The sequence below is a fragment of the Calonectris borealis genome, chromosome 6, assembly GCF_964195595.1.
Source record: "Calonectris borealis chromosome 6, bCalBor7.hap1.2, whole genome shotgun sequence".
In the NCBI taxonomy this organism is placed as follows: Eukaryota; Metazoa; Chordata; class Aves; order Procellariiformes; family Procellariidae; genus Calonectris; species Calonectris borealis.
The window spans coordinates 33,006,603-33,021,459 of record NC_134317.1 but is presented as its reverse complement, the minus strand read 5'-3'; the positions used below and the strand labels follow the sequence as shown (position 1 = coordinate 33,021,459).

General features: G+C 35.8%; 1 protein-coding gene across 1 annotated transcript in view; it reads right to left on the bottom strand.

The window, feature by feature from the left end:
* Window positions 1–14,857, bottom strand: part of DNAH7 (dynein axonemal heavy chain 7) — a 123,086-nt gene that overhangs the window by 46,610 nt on the left and 61,619 nt on the right. Inside the window, exons 36-42 of the mRNA XM_075153630.1 lie at window positions 12,448–12,603; window positions 9,067–9,235; window positions 6,458–6,584; window positions 5,362–5,581; window positions 3,242–4,114; window positions 2,144–2,373; window positions 746–1,076 (exon numbers count right to left, since the gene is read on the bottom strand). Coding sequence (XP_075009731.1) covers window positions 746–1,076; window positions 2,144–2,373; window positions 3,242–4,114; window positions 5,362–5,581; window positions 6,458–6,584; window positions 9,067–9,235; window positions 12,448–12,603 — 2,106 coding nt within the window. The remainder of the gene's footprint in view (window positions 1–745; window positions 1,077–2,143; window positions 2,374–3,241; window positions 4,115–5,361; window positions 5,582–6,457; window positions 6,585–9,066; window positions 9,236–12,447; window positions 12,604–14,857) is intronic.

The following is a 14,857-nucleotide window of genomic DNA, read 5'->3' as shown; positions in this document are numbered from 1 at the left end:
TCACAAGTATAACGCAACTGCCTTGAAGTGACGACGTAGCCAGCTACTATTTTCACAAAGCATGTCAATGATCTGACAATGCCAGAATCTAAAACTTTTGATACCAAGCAATAGCTGTAGATAACAAACCATCTGCTTTCTATCTAAGAAGGTTTCCTGGAAAGTTTTTTAAAATCTTGTTTTCAGCAACAATAGCTGGAGCACATAGTCCATCCTCACTCTTACAATCTGAGAGACTTCCTTTCATCCCACCATGAGCAAAACACTATCCAGGCAAAGAAAACCTCAATATCCATAAAACCAAAGGTGGTTGCCTCCATTGTCATACTCTTACGAAGAGTGGTCCCTTAACATGGGGAGACATAGAATTTCAGTCTCAATTTCTAGATGCTGAAAGAATGGATATGAAAAGATTAGATGACAGGCTGGCAGGTTCTGAATAAGAAAGTAAAAAGCATATGTTTTCTAACTTCTCAATTGTTGAGTCAAAATATTTTTGTAACTATGAATTTTGAAAAGTCTAGAATAATATTTGATCTTGTAGTCCATAAAAGTCAGCGTTACAGCTTTTTCACTAGAAAATAAAGACAGAGTAACATTTTGCTTTTTAAAACTGAAAGATTTCAGGAAGTTTCTAAATTATAAAACTGTGTAAGTATAATATAAAATCTGAAAAGGCAGATATTCCATGCTTTTGTACATCTGAATACCTCTCCAGTGCATAAATATGCATTGTTAGCCATACCTGCGCAGTGAGAGTGTCAAGGGCAGCCAGAGCACTTTCTAAATAAGGCATGGCTTGTGCTAAGTCAGCATCACATTCATCTTTGATGGCTTTTGCAGCCATAGCCTGCTCGTTTGCCACTGCTTCATCAGCTTTCACGACTTTTTCAGTTTTGGCTACTTCCAAAGATTCTTTTTCAATAACGACCATCATGTCATCAACCTGCTTGCTGGCTTCCCGTAACTGAGGTTGCAGAGCCTCCAGCTCGGACTGCATCAAGGCTACTTGAGATGCAGCAGAGTTCAGTTTCTCCAAGCCAACTTCATATCTTCTTTTCCTTTTCATCACCTTACTGAAAATAAATAGTACTTTATTATAAAGATATTTAGTACTTGATCACTTCATTCATTGGGATCCATTCCCCAAATTTCTCACTACTCTGAATAATCAAATGATCTCCCAATCTTGTTTTATTTGCTCAACAAATAATAGGGATTACTTGGGCCATAGTCTTTAAGTATTCTATCATGTAGACTCAGAGATTGGGATATAGATAAATAGGTGATTACTTATAGATAAATAAGTGATTGTTAAGCTTCTGCCTCTTTGTTGGCAGGAGCTACAAAATCAAGATGGCACAGTAGTAACAGACAAGAAAAGGAGAGGGAAAAGATGGGGATACACTTATGAAAATTATTAGTTGAGGTGAGGTTGAAATAGGATTAATATAATTGGGGTAATAATTTTAGCAGCAGAATGTGAATGGCTCTGGGGACAGCCAACAGTGTCAGAATCAAGGAATTCCAAAGGCATTGGATCACTACATTCAAAAATGTATTCCCTTATTCCTGGAATTTCTTGCTGCATGCAGTGTTTCACACAGCTTGTTGATCAAATTAAGCACTTGTCTTAATTGTTATGGTAGTGTCTTATCAATGAGAAGGAAAGAAAAAGGAACTTTCCCTCACCAGCCATAAGAATAGAACAGATGTGCACATGCATACAGAGGTCCTTTCTGCCCAGGCACAGCACAGCTGAACCCTGCTAGCAAGCCAATGGCACCTAGCAACTTGGAAGGTGGTTTCCCAGATGTCACCCTCCCTACATCCTCCAGAGAGCCACAGAGTAAGCAGGGTGCATTAATTACTCTGGTAGCATAATATACATAATCAACATATAGCAACATCACCAGGAATATTAGAAGTGGTCTAATGCAAGTATATTTCGAAAGCATCAAGTCAGACCTTTTGTCCAATAAGCAAGCATGTGCCCTAAGAGTACATTTTATCCATCTACCATTCTGTCAGTTTAAATTAACTAAAACCAATTCACTTGTTTTGTTCAGATTAGCTATAAGAGATAGAAAATAATATGGTGAACTTGGGTTTCTCTAGAAAAGGTCACGTTATAAATCCTTACGTGCGTTTCTTTTCAAGTAGACTTTTAAAAGTGGAGATCAATTCCAAGTATGAAGTAGGTGTAACATAGTTGTGTCTTTGAAGCTCTGCATGGTATAAGTCAGATAAAACAATGGTAGACGTATGAAAGCTTTTACACATATCAATACACCCACTTCGAGTTTGTTTTGACATTTCAACATCTTCCAAGAAGCGAGAGGCAACAGCTTCTAATGCATCTTCAGGCCATGTCTAAAACAAATGAATAAATACTTTCCTCTTATTCAGTACTTCATACTCATAAATCTCAAAACATTTTTCAAAAAAGTATCTTCACCCCATTTCATAGATAAAGAGACTGAGGCACAGAGAAATTATTTCATGACGAAAAGATCATCAAATAGGACAATAACAGAACTGGAAAGAACCAAACTACTTAAGGATTCAGTTCAAGCCCACTGTCTTATTTCATCCAGTAGAAATACTGTTACTGAAAGGAAAATTTTGCATTTTTCAGTATGTCCACAGGTGTGTGTAACTGTCTCTGCTCTTCCTCTTCAAAATAACCTTTAAAGATACAGTACCACATTTTAAAACTTGATGAAATTTAAGTTCCTCAGATACTTTATATGATTAAATTCCACATCTTAAATATTCTGTCTAAGGTCTTTTGCATGTAACAGTCAGATAGAATATAGTTTTATTGCAGAGTAGTGGGGAAAAATATGGTGTTCTGCATCAAAAAATGTCTGTATTTTTGACAGGTATTTCAGTTTCAAACTTTTTTGGCACCCTAGATTCTGGTAGTCTTGGTAATAGAAGAAAATACTACATATTTAAATCTGTAATGTCTGCAGTACTATGTTCATTTAGTTATACTTTCATACCACAGTAAGACAGTTATTTTCTTGATGATTTTGCATTCAGCCTATACTGGCCTTTATTACAGACAGAGTGGTTCTAATGGTCTAAACTATTTAAAACATGACACTAAGAAAATTCAAGGTATTTTTCACTGTTAACTTGACCAAAGAGAATTACTTGCTACAAAAAGGGTTGAAGTCATGTTTCTATTGCATTGCCATTAGAATAACAAGCCCAACAAAAATTTTGGTTTTACCTGAAACCAGTCTAGTGTGCAGCAGTTGACAAGAGCTGGAAATCTACGAAGGCGTTTACGGAAAGCATCTCCAATGGGACTCATTGCCAGTACTATATGAAGCTGATTTCGACAGCGATCAACAAACATGTTAAAAAGAGCTATAGGACTGCCATCTGTCTGTTTTGTCCTGTCCCGTTGGCGATCTACTTGACGCATTTGTTCACAAATTTCTTGCTTCTCATCTACTGCAAAGAGGTTTGGCACTTCACCTGCATTTAGTAGGTTGTTCATGTCTTCTAAGAATGACTCCTTTTTAATCTGTGTATCTGTGAACAAGAAAATTCCCTGCATTTCCCCTTCAGTAGATTTTCTTAGTATGACTTTTAAGTCTTTATGCCACTCACTGATACCATAACTTTTAGTTATTTCAACCTGAAAAAGGTTGTATTCAGCCATATGGGCTGCTAATCGAGTAAGAGATTGTCGACCACTACCTCCAACACCAACAAGGAGGGCATGGCTGCGAGGCTGTTTCAGAATACGGGAAATTCTACAAATATGTTCTACAGCAAATCGGAACAAGACAAGCTGCATTGGCTTTTTGCTTATGTTATTAAACTCTTCAAGATGACTCTCTACAACTAATCTCAATTGATCCACATCACTAATCTCCCTGTATTTAGTGTCCTCTCTCTTAGGGTCATGAAAATCACAAAACATTAAACTACGTAAGTCATCTTCTTCCACTCTGCCATCATTGTTGAAGTCCAGATTCTGGAAAAGTTCATGAAAGTCTTCATGTAAGTCATTTTTCACTACTTCTTGGATAAATCCAACAAGCCAAGCCCGGTCAGGATTATCCACCAAGCGATCATAATACACTCTAAGAACCTGTATAATAAAAATGTAATTATTTTAATAGTTGCTTCTGCTCTTGAATTTATACTTCTTTTAAACAAGATAAAACAAATACAATTCTGAAAAAGGCTTCAAAATATAAACTATCTTAAACTTCACTACACAGAAAAAAACCAATAGATATTTAGAATTAATTTGAACAGTTGAGCCCAGTAATATTACTTCTGAATTAAACTGAAAATTCATACGAAAATACATATACACACACACACATATATACATATATATATATATATTTCATAAGCGTTATGACATAAATGCATAAAAGGCTACTGCAAGGAGGAAGGGAACATGTTGGTCTTTCCACTACAGCTAGATAGGACAAGTTATGGGTTTGTATTTCAAGAAAGAAGACTGCAGATGGATATTAGAAAATGTTTTTAATGAAAAAGATAGTGAAGAACATGAATAGATTGCCTGAAGTCAGAACATCCTTCATCCTTTGAGAAGTGTAAGAAATTTTTAGAAAAAAACACTTCAAAAGTTACTGTTGTTCCTTTCTTTACGTGATCCAGCTTTGGAGAAGGATGATGGACTAGATGATCGCCAAAGATCTCTTCCATGGTCACTTTATGCTGATATTTAAATAATTTTGCTGATAGCTAAATATTTAAAAAGCACAATTATCAATGACCTTGCTTTCTTTTAATCCAGGGAAAAAAACAAAGAGCAAATATCGCCTATATGGGGCTTTTTCCTCTTGTTTTTAACAGGGATGTTTCACTTGAGCTCTTTCAGTGTGTCTATCCTATTATGACTGAAAGACAGGAAGCATTTGCTGAAGACAATAAGCTTAAGAATTTCTTCTAAAGGAAGCCCAGAAGTAAAAAAAAAAAAGTAGGGACCAAACTTTAAATCACTCAAAATTTCCAGTGACCCAGGACTACTTGCTCTTCTTCTCACTGTTGATTTGGTTTTTTTGGAGGAAGGAGAGAAGAAATGGAAAGGACTGTGCAGGCATGCAAAGCAATAAACAGAGACTACATAATCACATGAAAGTGAAGGTATCAACAATCAACTTGTCTACTAAGATATGATTCATACTCTGAAAAAGTTTGATTTCTTCTGCCCATGCAGTATACAAAATCCCTTCTCATGAGTGTGATACCAATTTACTGCTATTAGCCAATAGGAGATAGCATTACAAAAAGATTAATACACAAATCCACATCTTTTTCTTATTTATAATAAATATAATTTCTTAGTATTAGGTGATTTACCTCATGAACCCAGAGACGTTTTATCATTCCTGCAGATTCTGTTGTTTCAGGCCTTGACAGACAAACACCTTGAATAACACGTGAAAAGTCACGGAGATTGAACAAATAGTGAGATTTGGCTGGGGTAGGAAGCAGATTCTTCATAGCTGCTTTATACATATGCATGGTTCCATTAATAATTTGCGGAGTCAGTTCCACATATTGTGATGGAAAGCTATAACTGGCAAGTTATAAAAGGTCGTAAGAACAGAATGATTTTCATAATTCCATCATACTAGCATGTGAATTAATAAATAATATTGTGTATGTATACTGATTTACTTGTAAGTTCATGCCAATTTTTAAGTTCTATGATTATACTTCCTCACAGGCAGTTTTACAAATCTTAGTTCTCTTGCTGGATTAACAGATTAACTCTGCAAATCAATCTAGTAACTGTGGAACATGCTGACAAATTTGGCTATGTTAGACAGCTAATTATACCCTTTCCCCCCCTTCATTTTTATGACTAACAACAGCAACAGGGAAGTCAGGTCAAATAGCCCTTGCTGTCTTCTGGGACCTCTCTCCCTCAAAGGGTTAGAAGCTGTGAAATCACAAACTTGGTCTGGAAACAGGATATGAGCATCTTTTGGGGCTTAGCTGTCAGAATGCATAGACTATGAAAGTTGAAGTCCATTCCTAATAACGGAATTAAAAATTATGCAGTGGTGAAAGGCCAAAGAAAGTAAGCCTTCTCAAACCACAGGGAATTTAAGAGCAGTTTCCAGTTCTATTCTTTGAATAATGACTAACCGAATTCTATTTTTATTTATTACACATCAAAGAATACTGTATTACAGAAATATCTCAACTAACAGAATTAGCCTCAGCTAATCTAAACCTCTGTTGGAGACTTCAGAACAAGAACTTTACCATTGGATTATTTTAAGATGAGCCCTACTTCTGTGAAGTGATAAGTAACTCAAAAGGCACAGGATATAAAAGATTATAATTTCTTTTCAAGAGCAGTGTCCTACAAACATATCTTGGAGATTTCCTAGTACCATAATTTAAACACTGACTTTGATTTTTCCAACACATAGAGGTCACTTACCATACTGTTAGATGCCAGTCTAAGATTCTAGAAAAAATTGTGTACATGGATTCATCATCAAACTCGTTAATAGTAACTGTATTGAAGTGTCGCAAGAATCGTGGTGTTACTGGGTTTCGACCACCGCCTAAATATTAGAAAGCATTAATACTACCACTAACAGAAAAATTTAAAATAAACCAGTAAAAGCCTAGCAAGTTTTTTTCTAATATTCATCTTTCATTCAGCTAGCAGACTCACATTGAAAAGTACCACACCTTGTCATAAACCTAATGAAAGCAAAATGCAGTTCAGGGTAAGTCTGTTCTCCTGCATAAAATACAGATCGAAATTATCAAGTTACAGATAGATAGATCTGACACTATTTTACCTATGCTTCTTCTGTTATAAAAGAAAACTTTTATTATAAACTCCAAACCCATGTTCTTGATTTTCAAAGCATCCCAATGAAAGAAGCCTCTACAAGTAATGCTGTATACTTTATTAAATTTAAATTTTATCCCAGTTCTAGAGTTAGTAGTTTTTATGTCCAGATTGTGATTTGGGCAATGAAGCTATGTATGGAAACAAGGGGACATAAAACAGAAATTTATTGGATACTTGCTACTTCTGTTTGGAATTCAGGGTTAAGCTGCTGCATGGTTTCCTTCTTACAGCAGCAAATCAGAAAAAAGTGGGCAATCTACCATCCCTAACACCAGGAGCATAGCTAAGGACAACCAAATTAGCATGGTACATTTTTTTAAAACACGTGACTTTGTAGCTCAGGCATGACCCTGCACTAATGAAACTAAAAGACTCCTGGCCTGGAGCTGTCTCACATTCAGCCACTTGAGACTGCAAGCAGAACTAGTGATTGCCTATATTTAACAGTGTATGCATTACTAGTATCTGCTGAGGAATCTCAGAATTTTATGCTAAATAGGCCAGTTATTTATCCTACTTCCTTCTACCCCAACTAAGGTCATCTCTCAGACGCAACAGTTTACAATGCTTACATGCACACTGATGGCAAAATTACACAAGCTATTGGGATAAAAATATTAATTCTACCCAAAAGATAATCCTTTCCTAATATAAATTTTAAACCTAACTTTAACAAAGTATCTTTAAATGTTCTTTAAATAGCTTTATATTTGCTTCAATAGCACTATATACACGTACAGATTTCAGATTTTCATTTCTTATTAGGAGAAAAAAAAATAAACACAGGCTGAAAAGCAGAATATAATTTTGTGAGTTCTGGAAGTAGCTCCCTCTACAAAGCTACTAAAATAAATTCTTCATTCTGAAGCTCAATTGTGATGTTTGACACAAATAATTAGGGTCATAACTTGTACATTTGATTAGTCCATTTTTCAACATTCAACCAGAAGAGTACTGGAACAAAATTGACTTCTCCCGGGAAAGAAAAATTTGACCCAATTTCAGAGCAGTTGAAAGTTACTTCTACACTATCACCCTGGAACAGGAACATAGCATGAAGGGATGCTTTACGGAAAAAGCACCTCCAGGATTTGGCTATTTCTAAAAAACAAAACAAAACAACAAAAAAAAACCTGTAAAATTAAGCTATGCCAGAACACAGTACAAGTCATGACTTCACCTAAGCTTTAGGAAAAATGAAGATGTAAAATTTTTAAATTCTTTCAGTTTCCTTTTGCTCAGTTATTCCACAGACTGATTCTTAGATAAGTGCTTTGAACTGTGGATGAACACTGTCTCTAATTTAAAATGATTGCAAGAAGCAGTTTTGCTTCTTTAGGAAACCAGATAGGTGAAACAGCAGTGGACCCCTATTCCCACGGGCATGTATCACCATTCCAAATGCAAAAGTAGTATCAGCGGAGAAGGTTCACTGGCATGTTCGTGTGTGTGTTTGTGTGTAAACACCTCTACAAAAAAGAAGGAAAGTCCAGGGAGGCTGAAGCAGAAAAGAGAAGGAAAGCACCAATCACAGCCTGATTAAACACTCTAAATGTACTCAGCTATGACAAACTGGTTAGGTGGTATATTAGAGACAAGGCTGTGAACAATTCTGTGAAAAGAAATTCTGTTACATGATTCCTGCTGTAGTGAAGGAAATAGATTGTATATATTCTTTAAAAGCAAACACAACAGCATCAAAGAAACATTAATTCCACATTTTAACTGATAAAATATGCCAGACTTAATTTTTTTAACTAAATATCTCATATAGTCAATGTGTATGCAGGTTATCATATGCTTTACTTTTTTTTGGCCAAATAAAGTAAGGTTTATGTGCTTAAGAACATCACTTAGTGCTATTTAGAAAAATTTTGAAGAAGAATAAAATTGACTGAAGGCCAACGGAGGGTCTCATTAGACCAAAGAGATTTCATAAATACTTTGTAGACACATTCTTGTCTTCCTGAAAAGCAGTATTTTTTTACTGGCAGGCTTATGTAGTCTCTCTGCTGCTCCTCAACCACTCTACTATGACTGCTGTTCATGTTTCCCGCAAGCAAAGGGTTTCTTGAGTCCTACCCCTAGCCATAAAGACCCAAATTGTAAAACTATGCATCAATAAGCATTCAGCCTTTGGAAACCAAAGAAACAGGAAAGAGCATATAAGACGCATCGCTTACCTGATGGTCCCATTGCACACACAATCTGAACATCTACAAGTTTAATCATTGAGCAGTCTTTAAGGTCATACCAATTCCAGTGATCTAACCACTGCCGTAGTAATTCAACAGGCGGTTGAGCACCATAGACCTCTCGTGCTGGCATATTAACATCATCTACAAATACAACCTGAAAAGAAAAACATAAAGAATTTTGCATTTATTTATTTTATTGAATATATGCCACCATTTTGCTTAATTCTGGAAACACTGCACATCAATTCACTCCCATTAAAATTAGTGGGAGTAATACACATAAATACATGCTTTTAAAAAGTGGCCGTAAGCTCTTAATGGAGTTGCTGCTGAGTTAAATAAAAATCAAACCTGAGAAGTAATTGTGCCATTCTAAAGCCATTACAAAACCTACCTATAGAGGAGAGAAAAACTGTGCTTCTCTTCTTATTTCTGAGTGTATTTAATGAAAGATGGTAAACTAATACTTGCTATTTAAACCTGACTGTGCTACTTACACGGCTTTTCTTGGAAAAAAAGATGGAGTCATGAAAACGCACAAAAATCTCAACCTTCAGTGAGACTATGGTTCTGGTTTTAAATCTATTAGACAACTTTCTTGGCCCTGCTGTTCCTGAAGTATAGGCCACTGCTGATCAGGAAACACCTTCACACAACTAACCTAATGCAATTGATGCAAGTTCTAGAAATGCATTTCTGCATTTTAGCCCCTTTTCTTCTCATTCTCTAACTGTTACAGAGTAGAAATTTGGTCAAAAGAAAGGTTAAATCATGGGCCTTGTATCTTATTTAGCACTGCAATTTGGGCAACATACTGAAATGTTCTTGACTAATACAGATCAAGACAAAATTTATCCCTTCAAAGTATCTCTACATTTTTAAGACTGGGCTAAAATACATCTTAAAAGAATAGCTTGGAGGGGGAGGCGGGGAAGACCTTAAAACACTAACTTTAAATGGTACTTCCTTAAGGAACTCCTAACATTAATACATTTTGCTCTCGACAACAAGCATTTATTAAATAATAGCTAGGAAATACTGAAAATAAGAAAAAAACAGGGCTACAAATACAAAAAGTCTATAAGCACCCTAAAACTACCAGTATTGCATCATACACATCTATCACTGCATTTTAAAACATAATAAGTTTTAAATTTTCCTTAAAAGCTAAATTTTTCCTTAATCTGAGTTAAAAAAAAACCAGAGGTAATAGACACTCCTTAGATTTCATTTTTCAGTCTCATTGCAACTCCTTGCAAAAGGATTTGCTCACTGCAGAAAAAAAGAGAAAAAAGTCTACTCTAATATCCTTCTCAAGCTTCTGAGTACTCAGAAGAGTATTGATTGATCCATTGATTCAAGTTGGAGTTCCATTGATCTTGAAGGGTTTGGCAGGCATCGGTGATAACAACATAAAAGATTAAAATCTCCTTTAACGCTTCCAAAACAAGTGAACTATCCAGGTTGGAAGGAACCTTGGAGTTCATCTAGTCCAACCTCATGCTCAAAGCTGATTTCTCAACACTGATTTCATACCAGCTTCCTAGGAGGACTTTATCTAGTCAGGTCTTGAAAATCTTCACAGATAGCGATGCCATAGCCTCTCTGGGCTGGGTTCCTCTGCTTAATTACCCTCATAGCAAATTGCTTTTTCCTCATATCCAGTCAGAACCTCCCTTGTTTCTGTTTCCAACCATTTGCTCTCCTGTTATGCACCCCAATGAAGAGCATGACTTCATTTTCTTAACAACTTTTTCATAGGTACTGGGAAGCTGCTTTTGGTCCTCCTAAAGCCTTCTCTTCTCTGAGTTGAACAAGCCAAGTTCCCTCTGTTTATCCTCACAGGGCTTGTGTTCCAGTCCCCTGGCGATGTTGGTGGCCCTCTGCTCAATCTCACAAACTCACATAATTGTTTAGGTTAGAAGAGACCTCTTGAGATCATCTAGTTCAACCCTCCTACCTGAGCAAGGTCAGCTACAGCAGGCTGACGAAGACCATGTTCAGTGAGGTTTTGATTATCTCCACGGATGGAGACTCTACAACCTCTGAGGGCAACTTGTTCCATTGTTTGACCAACTTCACAACAAAAAAGTGTTTTCTTGTGTTCAGGTGGAATCTTTTGTGTTTCAGTTTGTTCCCATTGCCTCTCGACCTGTCAGTGGGCACTACAGAGAACAGCCTGCTCCCTCTTCTTCATCCTCTCTCATCAGGTATTTATACACATTGATAAGATCCCTGCTTATAGATAGATAAGAGCCACTTCATCTTCTCCAGGCTGAACAGTCCCAGCTCTCTCAGCCTCTCCTCATATGAAAGATGCTCCAGTCTCTTAATCATCTTTGTGGCCCTGCACTGGACTCACTCCACTAAATCCATGTCTTTCTTGTACTGGGGAGGCCCAGAACTGTCCAAAGCACTCAAGATGTGGTTTCACAAGCACCGAGTAGAGCAAAAGTGTTGCCTCCAGCACAACCATCTGGTGTATCAGCCACTCCTTCCAGTTTTATACGAACTTGCTGAAGGTGCACTCTGTCCCAGCATACACATCCTTAATGAAGAGGTTAAACAGTATTGGCCCCAGTATCAACCCCTGGGGTACACCACTAGTGATTTAATCTGCCTGAATTATCAAAATTCTTCCTATACTGGAGGGTCCAAAACTTTACACAGTATTCCATTTTAATAAGCACTCAATAAAAAGGAGTAATCACTTCCCTTGGACTGGCAGTCTGCATCCACTCCTACCTTATCTTTTCCCTTTATGCAAAGGATCAAGAAGAATACCACCTTGGTTCCCACATCCTCTTCCTTTGCCCGCAGAGGTCTGTAATCCCTTTTGATATATTCCACATCTCTCTTCACAGTTCACTGATGCCCATGTAGATGAACAACAAGAGGTAATAATCTGAGGGCTGAACAAGCTTCTGTAATTTCTCCACAACATACGAGATCCAGGCCTTGAACAAGTGACAAACCCTACATGATCTCACTTAGAGATTTCTATAAAACTCTGAAACCACAATACTGTCAAGAGCTATGACGTCAGCAACAAGCTTACCCATACAGAACTCTTATCTCAACGATACTATCACAAAATATGGAGGGGAAAGTATGACAATGCTGTTCATAGTTATTCATATCATATATCACTTTTTCTTCTGTTGATTAAAACAGGATGCATATTACTGGGAGAAGGGAGAAAGAAGAGAAACATGAGGATCTAAATTAGAAGAATTAGAACTCTGACAGTTTGTTTCAAATTGAGCATCCTTTCTTGATATCAGCTGTGATCAGTTGAGAAAATAATGCGTTTACATATTTGTTTGCACTTAAACACTTATTTACATATAGAAATGTATCAGTTACCATTCTTTGCCCAAGAGGAGGTCCAAAAATTCCTCTTCTCCTTTTGTCCAGCTTGGACATTATAATATTCTGAGTCTGAGCTGCTGTAGTTTGTGCTGAAAAGTTAATGAGCAATGGCTTGTAGACTTCTTTATTCAAATTATTTAAAAGAAAATTCTGGAAGGATTGTGAAGAAGAGAAAGTTAAACTATATACATAGATAAACAAATTTTATAGCACTTTAGCAAATAGCAATCAGATAGACATTTTTGTGCCATTTTTATTTCATTTAAAATTATAAAGTAGTAATTTATCTCTAAGAGAACTCTAATAATCGTATTTCATCAGATAAACCAATATTCTTGAATAATTCAAAACGTAATAAACTTAATTTGTCAGAGAAATATTTCTACCTCCAATATAGAAATTTTCACATTTTCTCAAAAAAAATCTACCTATTGTATTATATAAATTCAGCATGTTAATATTTGGCACACAAAATACTTCACAGTACTAATTAGAGTTGATATATATTGCCTGTACTAATCCACACCCAAATTTGCAAAAGTATCTACAGGTCCAAATATTTATGCCTAGTGTTGAAGAGTTTCCAGGAATATTTCCTTTGAAGGGCATAGCAAGAATATCTAAAGATAAGCTTTACCATCAAGATTGGTAGTATTTTATAATGGTAACTACCTTCCAAAGTCCCTTACGTTAGCTGCAATTTAATCTCTGGGGGAAATCTGGATCAAAGTCAGCATTTCAAATAAGAGTGAATGGGACTCATTTCTTACCCACGTGTGAGTAAAACCACAGAGGGAAAATACTCTTCCATCCTTCCAGCAGTTGCTACAGAACATTATTGCATATAAAGTAATGTCTCTCATGACTAATCTAATCTCTGCCAACAGCTGTTGGGACTTTCCAGACCATACAGTCTTTTCAGCAAAAAGAATGTTTAATCTCTATCCTTGAAGGAAAAATCTGAGCTGCTGCACAAAAATATAACAATGAGAACTCATGGAAACTATAGAGCAATATGACTCGATGGCCATATTTCTTTTATTCTTTTGATCAGTTCTGAACTCCCAAGAAATACCACATTCTTAACTATCACCCCAGAAATGAACTGGGCAGTAGAAACTAGTCATATTCTTCATTATAAACAAATGTTTTATTTATGCTTTATTATATTTCTGACATCAATATTCCAGGAACAGTCTTTTATGAACAGATCCCCTTCCAGTCTTAGTATTTATTTTCTTAATATCTCTTTTCTTCAAAATTTTTTCAGAAAAGTAACTTAAAACCAAAACTAAGTTAAATAATCCTTAGTCAGTAACTTCACATTTAATTTTTATCACACAAAAGGAAGGAAAGATAACAGATTCAAGACCATGAAGCCAAATTTATTTTATCTGCTTACATAACTTTCAAGTTTTGCTCCTTCTGCAAAACAATGGAGTTTACACAGGCTTCAATGATGATTGCACTGGAGCAATCAACAGAAGCAAAATCCTCTACAAAACGACATACTGGTGGAAAAAAGAACAAATAAAATAAATTTTGTGCTGCTCAGAGGAACAGCTTCTTCCTTCTCTCTTATGATTTACTTAGAGAATGTCATTAGTTAAAAATGCAATAAAAGCTTTGCCGTATCTCCACTCACATATCCCCTTTTTGCCTCAAAAGTATACTTTCCCACAGATCGAGATGGAACCCAGTGAAAAATGCTGAATTTGGAAATTTCTGTAAGTGAACCTCAACAGCATGAACATTGTATTGGCACAGTTCCATTGCCTGTCAGGCTTTAATAGTCTCCCAGAAAGACTGATGGTATCAGGATTTAATCCACAGTATCTGTCAGATCTGTCTGAATAATTAAAATTTATGTAAACTTTTTAATCAAGACCATTAGAATAATTTTCTATATTACCCATATTGTTATTTTAATAACCACATGACAAAATTAAAATGAACAAAGCATCACTTGGTGACTGAAGATAAAAAAAGGAAATACTCTATCCCAAAATAATGATGACTCAATAATTTCAAAAAGATAATAAAGTCTGCTTTCAATTATAAAGTCTGACTTATCCCTTTAGACAGAAAAAATAGTATTTGTAGACATGGAAGGAAAAAAAAAAAACAACCAAACATTAATCTTGATCTCTTATTCTAATACCTGAAGTTACAATGCTTTTTATAAGATTATTCCCTTTGATTAGAATTTCACAAGCTCTAAGAAATATATTGCATTTGGCTGTACTAAGTCATTACTTACATTAAATGTTATTACTTACTATCATGTGTTTTGACTATCATTAGGCACACTCAAAACTAAGTATATCTTGCCTCTTTCAATATAAAAATACACACTGGTAACTTAAAACAGCTGTCAATGACTTGTTTTCTCTTCAGTGCTCAT